Raw genomic sequence first — 17,683 nt, forward strand, 5'->3', positions numbered from 1 at the left:
GCTTTTTAATATGTGTCACTGTGACGTGACATCACCCATTGGTTTGCGAACTGCCATTTTGAAGCCTCGAGTTAAGTGATTTGACCATCGCCATCTTGGATTTGGCCGTCACCATGTTTGATTTTTGGAGCCAGAAGTGACCATATTTGGACGAGAGGGTGGAGCTGACCATAGCACTAGCTGCTAGCTTGGTTAGCACGGTGCATTTACAATCTATGGTTGACAGTGGCAATGCTAATGCTGATGCTAATTTTCACTAGCAAAAAATAGACCTAAAACTGTTAAAACAAAATGTACTCACCGGATAAACTGATCATCCTATTCATTGATGGGTCTTTTATTACAACCAAATGACTACAATGTTAGAATTACCTTAAGTGAATTGAAAACACAATTTTAGCAGCAGCTATGCCTATACGCAATGGTTACATTACGTAAGCAATGTTGTCGCTGTGGTAGCGACTTGTCAATCACAACGTAGCCACGCCCTAAAGCATATGCTGCTTTATCGTTTATTTTACTCTACATGGGGCCATAATTTACAAAATGAACATCATGCTGTATTGAAGACGACTTGAAACTAGCAATTTAGACCATAAACTCATTAGGAAACAGTTTACTGAGGTAATAAATCAAGAGAGAAATAGGGTCATCTTCTCATGGACTTCCATACAATCAGACTTCTTTTTGCAGCCCGTGGAGTCACCTCCTGCTGGCCATTAGATAGAATGCAGGTTTCTTCATTTTTCAGCCCCAGAGGTTGCCTCTTGAGCATAATCAAAATGACTTTGAACTAGGGCTCCAGATAGTGTGTGAAGAATTGAGCTGTCCAGAAAGGTAGCTTTTCTGGATAAAAACTTAATTCTTAGAGTGTTCTCAACCAATGCTTTTACTTTATGATCTACCAATAAAAAAGAATCATCAGCATATAAAAAAAAGGTTGCATGAGGCGGCTGCTTTTAAGTCATTTATAATAAAAAGAAGAGAGACTCTACCCTGTGGCACCCCACATCCCATGATTCTTGACTCATTAATGTCAACCATTTGAGTACAATTTGATAGGTATGACTGGACCCAATTTAGGATCAGCCCACTAAAACCCATGGCTCTTAATTTCATTAATAAAATGCTGTGATCTACTGTATCAAATGCTTCCTGCAAATCCAGCATGGCCATACCACAAAATTTCCCTCCGATGTGCTATTTCAATCTATATCTAGACTGATATTTCTTGCTCTAGATTTTAAACTTTTGCTGTACCCCAATTCCTTAAGTCAATTCCAAAGCTTCCTTGGCTCTTTTCCACATTCTAAGATTTTCTCACTGAAAAAACCTTTCTAAGCCTGAGTGACCATTCTGTTTACCTCATTACTCAAACTTTTAAACTTTTGAAAGCTTGAGTGGCTTAAATTCCACACAACCAGCATTTTGTGGTCTGATGACCTTTAGTATGTCAGGGTTTATCCATGTTTCAAATCTCTGTTTAGTTCTTACTGTTTTCATTGGAGCCACCCTATTTAAAATATCTAGAAATGTAATTTTAAAAACACAGGTTTTCTAATCTTCTTTAAGGTAGATGATATTATGGTCACTCAAGCTATAACTTACTATTCCACTTTTAGAAATGTTATCTTTATTTGAAACGAGTCAAATTTATAATAGTTTCAGTGGTACAGGTAACATGTGTTGGTTCATGTATCAGCTGAGTTAGGCCAGACACTTGGCAGAAATTATCATATACTTTATATGAAGAAGAGTCCTTTTTTTAAAATGTCCATGTTCAAGTTGCCTAAAATAATAGCCTGAGAATTTGTGATATTCTTTGCACAGATGTCCTTAAGAAGTTAATAGAAATGATTTTGGTCGGGAGGCCTATAACAAACTCTGGCCACTACTGGTTTGCTCTTAGGAAAAATTATATCCAACCATACAGTCTCTAATTCTTTGTGGTAAACGTCTGCTTGACAATTGGTATCAGTGTGCATCCTCACAAACACACAAACCATAAACCGTAAAACTATAAAACCATGAATGCACTTCCACTTCCATGGCGTGGAAGTTATTTTGTAGTCACATGTTCCATACACCCTCCAATCACATTAATGTCCACAACCTCTCTTTCTCAATGAGTGATCACCATATGAACGTTTGCTTCTAATTCTGTCTGCATACAAATACGCTGAGTTGTTGTATCCAGACTACTACACTGCTTCCTGTTTTCTGAAATGTAACTCTCTACAACTCCCCAGCCTCCTCTTGTATTAGTGTTTAGTTGTGAATTTTGAATGTTCCTTTTGTCGTGTGTTCATGTTCATGAAATGCTGTGTATATCAGGCTCTACCGGGGGGGTTGTGAGCTCAGGGACAGGTTATGTCAAGCTTGCTCAGATTTTTTCCACAGCATCACATGAGCAGAGACACACTGCTAAATTAAATTGTATATTGTTGCAATAAATGATTAAAAACCTTAATGTCCGTTTCCTGACTGAAATGTGGATTTTTATATTAGAGGCATTTACAACAAATTCTCCAAACCAAGCTCTGCTAGCACCACACTCATTCCAGATTCTGAACTAATATGTCAGTGTCCCACTATCAGCGACTGCTAACCATACCCTCTCAGTACAGACATAGCCTCTCACTGTGCTGTTCAGAGGGCAGGGTACTCTAATGCTTGTATAGAGGGTTCTATATGTTTCATGTACCGCCATGTAGCCTGGAGCAAGATTCTGACCTTGTACATTACTGCACTGTATCTCACAATCAGTAACAGTATAATTTAACGGCTTAAAGCGAGGTGACTAAGGATTAAAAGAGAGGCCAAAGAGAAGAACTGTAATAAAAAAACATCTCTCACATGCAGCACTGTTCTCAGGGAAACAGACACATTGTGCGAAACTGATCATTCCATCAGCAGCAGTTCATGACACCAGGACTGATTCACTGATCAGCTGGACAATGTCTCTTTTTGTCTGTTCCCCTGCTTTTCTGCTGAAGCTAAACACAAACAATGTGAACTATGACACTGGCTATGAAAGGAAGCCCGAGGAAATCTACACACACACACACACACACACACACACACACACACACACACACACACACAATTACAGTATGGACTGTGACACATTCACATCCCAGAAATATGAACACAAATATTCACACACAGATTAGAGCTTCCTTCAATTCTTCCTTTCCAATGGGAATGTAAAAAATATAGAAATTTCTTTTTACTGGTAAAAAAGACAAGTGAATTTATTGGTTGCAGTCAATCTGGAGTTGCTATATACAGATCTTAATATATAAATGTCAAATTATTTTCTAAATCTTACAAGTGCAAACAACACATGACATATTATCTCACTCTGCTGATCTGTTGGTTACTGTTTCTAAAAACGAAGACTACAATTCTTATAATTTCTCTTATGAATAGAGTGGTTACTATTTGTCTCCCCCTGGAATTTTTCTCAGTTTATTTTCTCTTTTGCTATACTGAAAACAATAGACATCTATTCACTGGGAAGGCTTTAGCTGTGTTTGCTCTGAAAGAATAGCGCCCTCTTCTTGTTCAGTGCATTGAAACATTCCAGCCTCCATAAAGAGGGAGGTACACAATGAAGCTCTTATGCAGATGGTCCACGTCATTTACAGTAATTTTCTAAGATCTCAAAGTAACTGTAGTAAAGAGTTATTGTTGTAATGTAAGCCATAAATTAAAGACAAATATTTTATTTTATGCAAAATAACTTTTACACATCACTTTAAAAAGCAGAAGGTAGATGAACTTACATTGTACCAGCTCTGACTTTTCTGTTGTCACATCAAAGCATTGATGAGGTGGTCAAGGCAGCGAGAAGGGCAAAGATAAAAAGAGATCATTTAATCAACAAAACAATTTAAAATACATTATTAGCAGTGTAGCATGTGATACTATAAAGGTACAAAATCACATTTGAAAGGTTTCTTTTTTAATAAAGATGACATATTTGAAATAGTTTGAGCTCTTTATGTCATAGAAACATCCAGTTGTCCTCAATGAGATTGTGCCTTTAAAATAATACCACACATTATTCATACTTGCCACAAAATGACAGCATTAATAGAAATTAACTTTTTAATCAGGGGTCTGCTGATATATTCAGGGGAAAAGAAAAGGCATCATTGAAAACAAAATAATTACATATATCTCAAAGTAGGATTCACATATACTGACCCAGAACTTTGCAGACCTTTCTTGATTTGTAATCATGACCTGTTTGTCTAAAATAGAGGACTCAAATTGATGTAGCAGATACACAACATACAAAGTATTCTGTAAATCTATTAAGTCTGTCTCTGTTCATACTGCAAGTCATAAATGTTTAATTGTTTACAGAGATAAGACTTTATTGATCCCCGGAGGGAAAATTCATATGTTACAGCAGTGCAGGAAATAAGGTAACAGGGGAGGAACTAGGAGTAGTAAACACAACAAAATAAAAAGTCAAGTAAATGCAATTCAATCTATATACATTATAAGCATTATACACATTACAATACTAGGCTACATGACCTGACTTGTGGGTTGTAAAAATAGAAAAGTTGTGCAAAATATGTGCAGAAGTAATCTGGTAGAGGTAGCTATAGATGTATATGTTATATAGGTGAGGTAATGAAGTAATGAATACAAAATAAATTAAATATACAGTAGTGTTACTTACATCTAGCTCTGCTCTGTCCTTTCTTGTAGTATGATAAACACAAACGTAACAAAACCAGAGCAATAAGACTTCCACATGGGAGTGTCATACTCTATGTGCATCCTGATTGGCTAAATATTTCTCTGCATATTTTGATTGGTTAGGAACAGTGTGATGAAGCTGTAAAACTTTGTCACAGTCTTTTCCATTTATTTTATTATTGTTTTCTTTTTTTGTTTGTTTGTTTTTTAACATATTTCAAATGTTATTTTGGATTTGAATGAACTGTTATGTTTATGTTTGAGATTAATAGTTGTTTCTGGTGGTTTGCACAAGTGGTGGGCACATTATGGTGGATTCATTCAGATTAATTCCTGCAATATTCAAGCAGCTTGAGGCAACTCATAATAGTAGGAGAAATAGCTTAGCTGGCTGGCCTCAGACAGAATAAGTTCCAGGAAAGAGAAAATATCCAGAGAAGAATGATGCTTACTTTCAGATGCCGCTTGTGAGACTATTGCATGCATGAGAAGGAAAGAAAGAAAGAGATTCAAAAACAAAGACATGGCAAAATACAAAAGGATGAAATTAAAGAGTCCATGACTTTGAGTGATAATCAGTAGAAGTCATACAACTGCAGTCAGTCTAAAATAATGGAAAAAACAAAAGAAAGAAAAGAAGATGGGCAGAAATTAAAAGGTGATGTTTAACAAAATCACATCCTGTGAGAAGCAAAGAACAACACTGGCATGGAATGAAGTCATGAGAGTGAGACAGTCATGATTGATAATGTTATTGTTTTATTGCTTTCTGTTTTATTTCAGTACTGACTGAGATGCAGTGTTGCAGGACTGGTGTTTTTCCTTTTGGAGTTTGGCTCATGTGTCACCCAAGACAATATTTGATAAAAGAGAATTTCACTGAAATCATGTAATCTCATACACTATAACCCCAAGGTGATTAGTGTTTTCTGTTGTGTATGTTACACAGTACATAATAGTGAGCGACCAGTATCCCAAATGATTAATCTCTAATTAATTTGTGTCTGTACCTGCCAAGCTTGTTGGAGGACTGGTTAAATGGTCAGTGGTAGATGATTCCTCCTGTCTTCTGTAAGTCTTGAAATGTTTTATGAATTGTTCTTTATGTGTTGACCACAAGAGCACCATGATGCTGTGCTTATATAATGATGATAATTGAGGACATGTTTTCAAATATAAACTCACATTCTGGATTTTAAGCAATCAAATCAAGCGAACAGCATGGCTTACCTTTGATTAAATGTGTCAGTGTGTAACTAAGCTAGGTTAGCAGTGATTAGTCCTCACTATATAAAAGGCCAACCCCTAAACAACTTGGTAGCAACATCATAACAGCTACATTTCAGCAGGAACATGACTGGTGAGTAACATGCCAAGATAGACTGTAGTGAATATGACAATGACAATGAGATCCATCTGAAGCAAATTTGTTGTTTTGGGTGTAGTAGGTTGGAACTGCTATATTTTCAGTTTTTATTTAAACAGCGAGCGTTGTCATGCTGAGTATTTCTTTCCATTAACTTCAGCTTTGCACAGTAGTTTTGTAAGTGTAAGTAATTAGTTCTGTAACATAATAAAATATGTTCTAAATATTAGCCAACCAGTAGTAAGTAAGTGGTGATGAGAGAGATACCATATTCAAACTAATATCACATTTCCTGTTATTCACTACCATGTTGTGGTCACGCCATATTGTTCAGTGCTGCTGTTAAGTGCAAGTGTGTGAGAGAGTGTGACGTGTAAGAATGTTGTAGAAAGGTTTTGTGTATATTATGCAAATGTTGAATGAGTGTTAGTAGGACTGTATGTGTTAATATGTGAGTGATTGTAGGAATTAGAGTAAAGTGAATGTGTATTCTGAGTTATTTTGTTATTTTGGTACATAGTATTATTTTGGATTAAGCCACTTTTTGTTTATGTGGAATATATGTTAAATTATTTTGAATTCATGTGCACTTATTTCCTTTAGGCAGAATGTTTTATATTATTTATCATCAGTCTGGTTACACTATTTGTTATTTAATTTGTGAAATCTTTTGGTATTAATTTAACATGCGTTTCAATCAAAGAGCATAGATATAACGTGACTGGGAAGTGTATGCAATTGTATACAGAAATAAACAAGCTCTGGCCTGAGCAAGACACTAACTTTGGTCCTCTCTTTATCAATCCACAGATAAACTGTTTATATATTGGCTACACAGTGCTTTCTAGCACTGAGTGACAGAAATCATTCAAATATCAAAATGTTCAGCTCTTTAAGGACATTTATGCTAATTTTTATTTTTCATATTTCTAGCATATTCCAGTGATTTTTTATAGTCTTTTTAAATATTAAAATTTATAATGGAAAGTCTATGGGAGAAATGTTTGAAAGCTAATATCTCAAAAACTAAAAGAGCAAAACTGTTCATATTTGAAGTATAGGTATCCCATGTGGAAATGCTTAACATATTAAAACATGGAACCAATAGTGTCACCATGTAGTTAGGTATTATGTGTTTTACATTTTCGCTAATAACTCATGAACAGTAAGGTCTATAAAAACAATATTTGGACAGGAAGTTCCTTGGGTGATGCTGATTAGACTCATATAGGCTACGTCCATTTATGCCTAAAAGGTTTTCCACCGTTTTGGATTTTTTAAGAAACACATTTTTTTCACATATTTCATCTAATCTTCACCAAACCTAATTCATACCATAATGTGAGGACACTGAACAAAACTTATTAATTCGCTTTTGGATATCACTCACAGTTTGTCTGTAATTGGTTACCAAACTTTTGAAGGCGTGGCCTAATGCACTTAATAGGCAGTAACTCCTCAATACTGAATTGGATTGCAACCAAATTTGGGGATGTTGTACACAAGGTGACATTGCACAAGTGTGTAACATTTCATAAATTTCTACCATAAGGGCATTAAAGTAATTTTATAACATGATATTTCTACAATTCTGTTGTCTTTAATAAAATGAAACTTGGTACACAAGTTCTCCATGAGAATCTGCATGATATACTGAATCATGGCACCAATAACCGCACCTTGTGGTCATTGATAAATCACCACCATACTACTTATTAATTGCCATATCTCTTAAATTTAATATGCCATGGTAATCAAACTCTGCAAAATTGTATGGATTGGGATGCTGAAGAAGTCTGTAGTATTTCCATAGCATTCATACACATTTTCCACAGAAAATGCATTTCTAGTTCAAATGTATTTTACACTGTGGATCCTGGTTAACCTTAACCAGCCTTGGTTGTATATTTTAAAAACCAACAGGAAGACAATACAGGAAGAGCTACAACTGAATCCTCAGTGTAAAAAGCCAGATCATCTGAAAATATATAGGTTGCAATTTTTCTCATCAATCCACATTCACTATTTAAACATAAAGAACTTCTTTAAATTACTTTAGTCAGGCACTTGCATTATCAGCTCATTTAGTCATGATTATCTTACCAGTAATAGTGGAGGGTCTATATTGTGGTAGTTTTTTCAAGACAAACAAACTAGTTGCATGTTTCCATTTTAAATTACTGTCCTAAGGTATTTGCAACATAATCTGGGAGTCTTAGTGATATTGTGTTAGTGCTCTCTTCCAGTTATGAAACAGTCTAATTACACAATGCCATAGATATATACATGTAAATACCGGATTGGGTGCTGCTAGTCATTGTATTAATATGTCAACAGTGTAGTGGTCCTTCTGAATGTATATAAGTATATTGTGGGAAGAAGTCTGCTCTTACAGCTGTCACAACTCACTGAATTGTCAATCACTTTTTCAGCAGACATTTATGCGTAATACAGAATACTTCAAGGTTGATGGTTTTCATACCAAAATGCTTTTCTTAAATGTAAAGTAAGAAAGCTGAAATTACTACTGTAAATCAAAGTTGAGCCTTCCTTAATTATTTTGTGAGTATATTCTATTTTCTTATTGTGTTGTAATATGGCTCCTATGACGATTTTTGAAATACATAAAATAGACAATAGTTTTTTTTTCTTCTTTTTATATTTGACATGCTTCACAATCCTGTTTTTTGATATTCATATTTTCACACACACTATTGACATTTCTCACACTACAAAAATGATGTTTAAAGTCTAATATGAAATTGAGTTTTGGGCTGCATGTTTGTGTATAAGAGAGATGTAAAAAATATTGTTTATTTTTTGAGTGTTTGAGGGAGATCATTAGGTAGGTGAACTCTGGTTGGCTCATATGTATGCATGTGGCTGTATCCAGGTTTGCTACAAGTTACAGGTTCACTTCACTCACTAATTACAAACAGGAAAGTCAGTATATTAATAACAGCACAATAGTCTGACATTCTCTAGTGAGTAAAGATTACAGATCCCCACTGCAATATGATGGTGGCTGAGGCACGTCCTACAGACAAGATGCTGTATCTTTGTGTGTATATCTATGACACAATGCTAGCTGCTGACTGCCTCAAACATATTGTATGCTAACAGAGCTAATGATGTACTTGGAACACTGCCTGACCATTTTTACAGGGACAAGTAAAGTGACTGACCTCTACTTAGTGTATTTGTGCCATCAAATAAGAGCACATAAGTGTTTAGCTGTCACCTCGTCTGTCTGCTCACCTTGGAGTTCTTCCCACTGCTGCGGCTGCTGGTGGGATGGACAGACTGGGAGTAGGTGCGTTGGTGCTGGGAGGTCTGTTGCTGTTCGGGGGTGGTGGGGGAGCGGTCTGAGGCCTGGTCTGATGAACCCTTTTCCACCATGGTGCTATTGACCTCGGGGCTCAGCTGGGGCGTGGACGAGCGGGAGCGCTTTCGCAGGACAGGTGAGCAAGCAGGGGTGCTCTGGTTAGAGTTAGTGGCAGTACTGAAAATAAGAGAAAGAGCTTGAAGCTTGTGTTTTTTTTTTTTTTGTTGAATTCACTCAGCAAGGGTCACAGCTGCTCCTAGGGTTTTGGACTGATATTCAAATAGTGATGCTGGCAAAAGAAAAAATTACATATATTACCCTTGTATGTCCAAAGCTTAAAGCTGCATCAATTGCTGTGGGTTCGTGACTATGAGCAACACCTTTCACATTTCGCACAGTCATGTGGTTCATTGTTGATATAATATTATGATGATTAGTGCAGCTTTAATACGACACATGGAAAACTTCTGAAACTTGGAACACTACAACTCTTAACAATAACTTGCTGACTCATACTTGTGTGGTATCTGATCAATAAACCGTAACAAATTAGAACAAATTCAGGTTAATGGCAAATTGCTTACTATAACTGTACAATCAGCTTATTGCAAGTATACTAATCAAATCAGAGATGGACAATTGTAATGTAGTAAAATTATATTGACTAACACATCAATCTGAAACAGCAGCTGGCTCTAATATAGCAACAACAAGGTGAATTGCCACTCCATGATCCCAGAAAATTGATATTGTCCTATTTAAGATACAAATTAAATAACAAATACATACAATCAAACTATACTAATGTAAGTATAAGTCAAGACTCTGGACATAAGTATAAATGGGACCTCATGAGTAGTAACGCAAACACTATCATCTGTAAAAGACGTCATCACATATTGCTGTGTGCGTATGGATTGCCTTTGCAAGCAGAGGACAAAGAGGAACACTATCACAGTACTGCAGTTCTCTATCACTTACCCTTATATAATACTCAATATGAAGACTATAAATAGTAGAATCATTTATCCGGGTAGTGAGATCAAATGTGCCTCAACCCCTGTGCCTAGAGCTTCTCATTCTACCATCAGGAGCTCCAGACCATCCCATCGCTTCTCTGTCTCAGTCAAGGTGCCTAACCCAGAGAACTGGTGAGTCTGACACATACACAGTGAGTCTGGATGCCATCTCCCCCTGCATTGCAGCCCTCATTCAAAGGTCAAATTACAGGAGCAACCTACTGTATAGAGGTCAATCTAGCCTTCCTGCCAGTAACAATATTATTACATCAGTCAGTGCATTTGTTCTCAACAGCTGATTTACTTCCACTGTAAAAAGCACATGATGTGATGCCAGTATTGACAAACGACGCTGACTGTCTGTTTTTACTTCACAGAGAACATTGATTGACTCAATACATCTCTCCTGTAACTATAACACCACAGATGTGCAATTTTCGATTACTCAACACTATAAACTTGTAGAATACGAAACCTCATATCAGACTTAATCACTTACTTTAAATCCTCATGCTTCCCCTGTGGGCAAGTTGAATAAATATGCAACAATAATTGATATATTTGCTAATTCATCTGAATGTAAAATCTGTCAGTGCAGCTATCACAGCCAGAACATGCCAGCGAGACATCACAATCTCTCCTGTCTGCAGATGCGAACACAGTGATCATGCAGCATGGTGCAGCGAAAATGAATTGATCTGTGTCTCACTAACTCAACGCTAAATCATCTGATGCAGCAGACATGGTGGGATTTAAATTGATGCAAGGTGACACATCCTCCCTCAGTAAAACACAAACACTGCAAGCACGGAGCGACAGCAACACAGAGATGAGGGACAAGGCATTATTAGGAGACACTAACCAACCTGGCAGCCATAGAAGACCTCAGCCCACAGCATCAGACTCTACCTGCTTCATTCATCCACTCATTCAGACAGCAACAGCAGGAGAAGAGGAGGAGACAAGGAAGCAGAGAGAAGAGAGGAGGAGGAGGATGGGGCTGCCTCTGAGAGTCCTTGCCAAAGAGTCCGTGCATGGGGGTTGGTCATAAACAGACAGCTACACTGCCCCCTTCAAGAAATGCAGTTCAGTGGTTTAAAGAGGCTAGTGCTTTATGCTTCTTTTCTGTCTCCCTCCCTCCTTTATTGTTTCCCTCTCTTTTTCTTCCTGCAGGATGATTCACAAGCTCCTCCTGCAATGCCCCTCTTTCTTTCTGTCCACCCTCTGTCATCCTCCCCCCCGAATGCCATGATTGGATGCCAAAGGAGAGTGCTGGTGACTGGGCTTCAGCATCATATGCACAGGGCCACTCCCTCTCCTCACTAATTCATGAGCTTTATGAATGAAAGCTGCTGACGTGGGTTAACCCTCACTCTCACACCATGCTGCCTGCCCCTCCCCATTAAACAGACCGCACAAATGCTCACACACACACACACACACACACACACACACACAGACACCCACACGAAATACTGGTATTTCTTTTTGGTTTATAAATCTGTGGTCCAACCTTTCGAAATGATAAGCATGCTATATTTTTCACAATTTATGCCTCTTCACAAAGGGTCAAAGGGTCCACAGAGTGCAGAAACACATGGAAAATGAAAAGCTGTTAACTTGACAAGGTGTGAAATGTGACAGCCAGAGGTCAGCAGCTTTGTCATATAAACATTGGTTTAAAGAATCTGTCTTTTCTAAAACTGGAATCAAACTTTTTATTCCTCTAAAATATGCCAATGCTATCTTTAAAATATATGTTGTGATAAAGTCAATGTTTTAATTTTTCAGTTTTCACATGTTAGCTTGTAGTGGCAGTCAAAGTTACTTACAATCAATTAGTCTCTTTGATGTTCCTACAGTAATATTGGGGCTGTTATTCTTGATTGATAGTTAAAGATGTAAATGTTTGCAAATTAAATAATACACAGTCTCTGTATGGTTTACATACAAAGTCAGCAGACTGCATGGTGATGCATTTGCATTGTCTGTAGAGAGTGAGAGAAGACACAAACCTGTGACTTCAACTGACTTCTACCAGCTCGCTGTCAGGATCAGAGCTGCTGCCAACGAGTTAATATGATGGCTTTGAATAAACACCAAGTATTTATTCTAACTCACAGTACTGCTTCATTGCCAAGTGGACAATACTTATGACACATTGGTTTAAAATACTTAAATACCATTTAAAATGACGGATCAGATTTAAAAAAAAATCACAACAAATAAAGAGACTGTAGAGATTAAAACAAATCCAATGAGGTTATAGTCAGTAGGAAAATATTATTTGATAGCTGTAGCATGATAATTACTTCTGTCTTCTCTATTTTTGTTGCTTGTATAATTGCTACCTTACACAGCTAATACTGACTGCCCACTAACTGGTGGACAGAAACATGTTTTTATTCAGTTTGTTAAAATCAAAACAAACCCTAGTCACATATTTGTATTGGATATTTACTTCAATCAGTATTATCCTTTATAGACACCATTCTGCTCTAGCTTGATACTGTGGCTTGAATCAGATCTGTATGGAATATGAGAGATCATGTGATGGAGTAGTATCCTCTTCCTTATAAACACTGAGACTGAACATTTTCTATATTGTTCTTCCTCCTGTACAGTCCTCCATCCCTTGCATACAGCCGATCCCATTCTGTCAAGTAACCCAGATTCCTAATCTCCCCCGGGACAGATCCCTATGATATGGTCTGAGACAGAAGCAGCCAATTGTGATGCACTGTACAGCCCATTGAGCCATTCAGCAGCCAATCACAGAGCGCTTCACTGCTGAGTTGTTTGAGATGCGGCCAGTGGAGGGTGCAGTCAGAGAAAATGATGAAAATGTAAGGTAATTTTAGTGGATGCAGGCAGAAGCTATAAATATCTCTCTCAGTGGTACAATAGATAGGAGGAACCAAAGAAGGGATGTATGTAATGTATACCAGAAAGGATAGTAGTGACCATAAATCATTATATAGTCATAAGTCATTACTTGTGTGTTGAATTTGAAACACATATAATACATTCATGTTAAGGAAACCAAAAATCCATATCAACCAAAACAAGATGTGATAATGAACTGTATCAAATATATAACCTTAACAAATAAAATATGCTGTACTGACCTTTCAGTAAATCCACACTCTCCAAATGATCAAGCCAAACCCTGAAATTTCCACTAAGGCTTTTAATAACAAATGTGCAACCTCCTTAAATTGGAATAACTTAATTAACTATAATAATAAAATAGTAGAAAATAGAAATAATTTAAACATGAGTAAAAGTTATGAATGATCCAATATTTTCCTCAATATACTGTAAATGTTTTGATTAATGGAAGGAGCAAGAGAGACACGTACATGTCAGTGCTGTCAGCAGCAATAGTATGGATGCTGCAGTTGCTGCAGTGATTGATTGTAAAGATATTTACATTTTTAAAAAGCTTGGGACATTTCATTGCCCATATGGCATGAGAGAAACTGTACACCTTACTAACTTTGAGTTGTTAGATAGCTCTGTTTGGTCCACTGTGAAGAGACAGTCCCATAGAAAAGGTCACTGCAGCGTCTGAGTGCTGCTCTTCAATGGAGCACTACTTCACTGTCTTGGAGACATGGTTATAATTTGCTCCTACATTTTTATTTGTTATGTCCTGTTCATCAACAAGATTTTCCATCTGCAGATAGAGATTTATTTGGGTACACCTTAGTTGAAATGGAATTCTCTTCTCCACTGCAGACACAATTCTGATTTATGTTGATAAGACAGATTTGTCTTTCACATCACCGTAGGGTGATTTTAAAAGACAGGTTTAAACCCTGCAGTATTTTATCTTTGTGAAAAGTGAGCCACACCATTTGGGCCATATATTTTAATTTCTTATCATGTCCATTTGTTTAGCCTGTATAAATTCTTTATCTATAGCATTGCTAGCACATACTATCCACATTCAGCATCACGTCTTGTTACAGTCAAATTCTCTGATTAAATCAAGACAGACATTTAAATCTGTCACCATGACTGACAGATTGACAGCTTGCCCACCCTATCAGATTCAAGAAACCTCAGTCACATAAGTGGAAGTTTTCATGAATCTGATATGAAGCTGTCAATCTGAGTGGGCCTGTGCACATCAAGGCCCGCCTCTGAGCAGTACACACTTCTCCATAGACGCCATTTTTGTTTACTACTGTAGTCAAAGAAACACTCTGATTAGCTCTATATCACCCCTTTAAGGACTGAGGTTTGTTACCTCCACTGGTATGTAACAGTGCACGTTGAGTATGTTCACCAGGGTCAGCAGGGCCAGGCATTGCAATTTGTGTTCATGTACTTCCGTGGACCATGTTTAGGGCCTAAGGCAATCTGTTAGAAGACAAGGGCTGAATGACATGTATAAGTACTGGGGAACTAATGAGTAACAAGGGGCAGGTGTGCAGGGAGTCAGTTGGAAGGGGAATGGCAGGAAGGACTGGGGACACTTGGTGGACGGATGTGGAGTGACACGGTCTTGAATGAGAGACGAGTTAGTACTGAGGAACATATAAATAGACACAATGGCAAAAACATATGCAGACAGTGTCAACCTGTGACATTCTCAATTTAGTTGTTTGTTGTTTGTTTTTTTTTTTCATTTTTACACATGTGCTTTTGGCTTTTTTTGAGTCAATGAACAAGTCCCTGAGTCTGCCACTTGAGTCTGCTAGACTTCTCTACAATCTTATACATCTGAGTAAGTCCTTACACATGGTGATACATATGATTGTATATACTGCACATTTAATCTTACTGCAAATACGGTGTCTGGCAGAATTTGAAGATGAATTGATGTAATATTTTCTTGGCTATAGCAAAGGTCTCCCTGGATTAATCTAATACACAGTCAGCAGAGAGTTATGTTTGATATCCATTAGCTGTAGGTTAAAGACATAATGGCATAGATGCCCATTTTGTTTCATTGAGAAGGTTTCATCTACTCCACTTGTTAACCTGACAGAAAGGGGGGCATGGCTAAAGCTATTGTATGTATGATTATGGTGTAAAGCTAGTTATACAATACTATATGGTAGTTTTATTGTATTTGTGCAGAAGGATAACGAGAATGTGAGTCAGTGCCTGCAGGGCTGTGAAAAAGATGAGCTACAGAAGCTCACCAGGAGCATAACACAAACTGATCCATGATTTCCCAGTGTTGAGGAAAACATCAATTTGATTCAGATTACAATTTGCATACATTCAGTATCATGTAGCAAAACATTATATGGTATACCTGCATGCCTAGTTACACAAGTACACAAGCACTGTCATTTTGAGCAGAGAAACACCTGGATAGTGATGACAAGCATCTGACAGATGACACAATGCAATACAGAGGTAATGTTTTCTGCCAACCCAAACAAAAACAACATGATTCCATTATGTATTAATGTATACATAACATACAATGTTGGACCATCAGAGTCCCGGGGCCAGATGCATAATTGATGCATAAAAATACCTCAGACAGACTTCAGAACAGGTGTACATGTTTTCCAGAGCCAGCTGCGGGTTATATGATGATGTGGAGATGGAAAAATATGGTGAAAGACGGAATCTAAATATAATAAAACATTGATTTGATAACCAACTGCACTAATTATCTGATTTTTATATGGTCTATATAGCAATCTGTAAAATGCCAATCAAAGGTACAGTTATAAAGTTAATATTGATTAATTGCTTTTGTGTGATCAATTTTATAATTCTTTTAATATACAGGAGTTGTTGTTTTATTTTGCTGTTAATTTTTCCTCTTATCCTTAATTGGGACACGCCATGTAAAGTTGGTTTTGATATGACTGCTACAAACTAATCATTGATTACATTTCTGACTTTTGAAAATGATGATGAGATATCACTGCTGATGATGTTTTACAGGTCCATGTAAATAATTAATGATATGGGCACTATAAATAGCAAAAGATAGCTCTGATGGTACAGTTGCTGAAACTGCACTTTTCACCTATGTTGATATGAAAATGACTGATTAAGGGCGTGTCTTCATCCATTTATGTCTAAAAGTGGGAGTGGAAATGAAGCCTGAGTACATGCACCCAATTCCACTATAAGTGAGATTCTTTACACAGAATCATGCATACGCACAACTTTATAAATCTGACAAAAAAAATGTTTATGCATTTGTGCTTTGTGTGTACAGTTTTAGTCATGAATCTACACAAAGTTTTATGCATCTGGCTCCAGGTCTCCTAACTCCCATGAGCTGAAGCTGTAGAGATCCATGGATCTTGCACAATCTGGTCATCAGTCAAATATAATGCACCTGCCAGATAAGTATTCAACAACTGTCTCATCAACAAAGACCAGCTTCCGCTCAACACAGCGCCTCCTCAGAGTTCTTTACATCTTCCAAGTAACTCAGGGTGGGATTTTATTTGGTTTCTCTCTTGTGGTACCTCCTGAATGCTCTCTCTAGCTGAGCTCTTCCTGAAGTTTCTGAATAAGTGTCTGCCACACAACCAGTCAACTCTCTGGCTAATTACCCAAATCCCAACATCATGAAATAATTTCCTGTTGCTCATTTTGACAAGCTTCACTAATCAAGACAGAGCAATAATCATGACCCATGCATCCAGGAACTATGTAGGACACAAATTTATCTGCAATTTGTGAGCGACAATCATTTGTGGAATGTCACACTGTCACTATTTGAGACCCCTGTTTCTCCATTACCTGATTCACAGTTCATATGTTAGTTGTTAATTGTGAGTAGTTGATTTATGTCTCTGTAAGCTAGTTCTGGTCTTCACACCACAGCCAGTCTGTAGTCCAGCATCTCTGTCCTGTACTCTTAGTCAGTATTCTTTAAGTATCTTTACCTCAAAAGATTAAGTCTCTGTTGGTTCAGAGGACTAATGTTCCGTTCAGATTACCTAGCAAATAGCAGATTACTCATCTGCCAGAAATAGCATTAAAGGGATGAAAACATAAAAACATGAGCAATAACCCAATCATATGTGCAATGTTTAATTTTATTGATCTTTTTCTCAGCCACTCAAGTTCAAATCCTATTTTTAACAATCATGGAGATGACTATTCCATCTTCACAGTCTCTTTTTATTTCAGGAAATGCAATATCAGTCTCTATCCTTCCACGGAATTAAAATGGCAGGGCACCTTTTCTAACTTTATAACACTCCTTTCTATGCAGCTCAGGTATTAGACACCCAGTAGACACTGTTCTTAATATGCACT

At 37.1% G+C, this 17,683-nt stretch overlaps 1 protein-coding gene across 1 annotated transcript in view; it reads right to left on the reverse strand.

Annotated features, from left to right (window-relative positions):
• The window catches only part of LOC121910196 (protein Aster-B-like), a 42,997-nt gene extending 28,211 nt beyond the window's left edge, over window positions 1–14,786 (reverse strand). Inside the window, exons 1-3 of the mRNA XM_042431284.1 lie at window positions 14,685–14,786; window positions 9,344–9,587; window positions 3,789–3,809 (exon numbers count right to left, since the gene is read on the reverse strand). Coding sequence (XP_042287218.1) covers window positions 3,789–3,809; window positions 9,344–9,484 — 162 coding nt within the window. The 5' untranslated portion in view covers window positions 9,485–9,587; window positions 14,685–14,786. The remainder of the gene's footprint in view (window positions 1–3,788; window positions 3,810–9,343; window positions 9,588–14,684) is intronic.
• Window positions 14,787–17,683: the final 2,897 nt, after the last annotated feature.

The sequence above is a fragment of the Thunnus maccoyii genome, chromosome 13, assembly GCF_910596095.1.
Source record: "Thunnus maccoyii chromosome 13, fThuMac1.1, whole genome shotgun sequence".
Lineage (NCBI taxonomy): Eukaryota > Metazoa > Chordata > Actinopteri > Scombriformes > Scombridae > Thunnus > Thunnus maccoyii.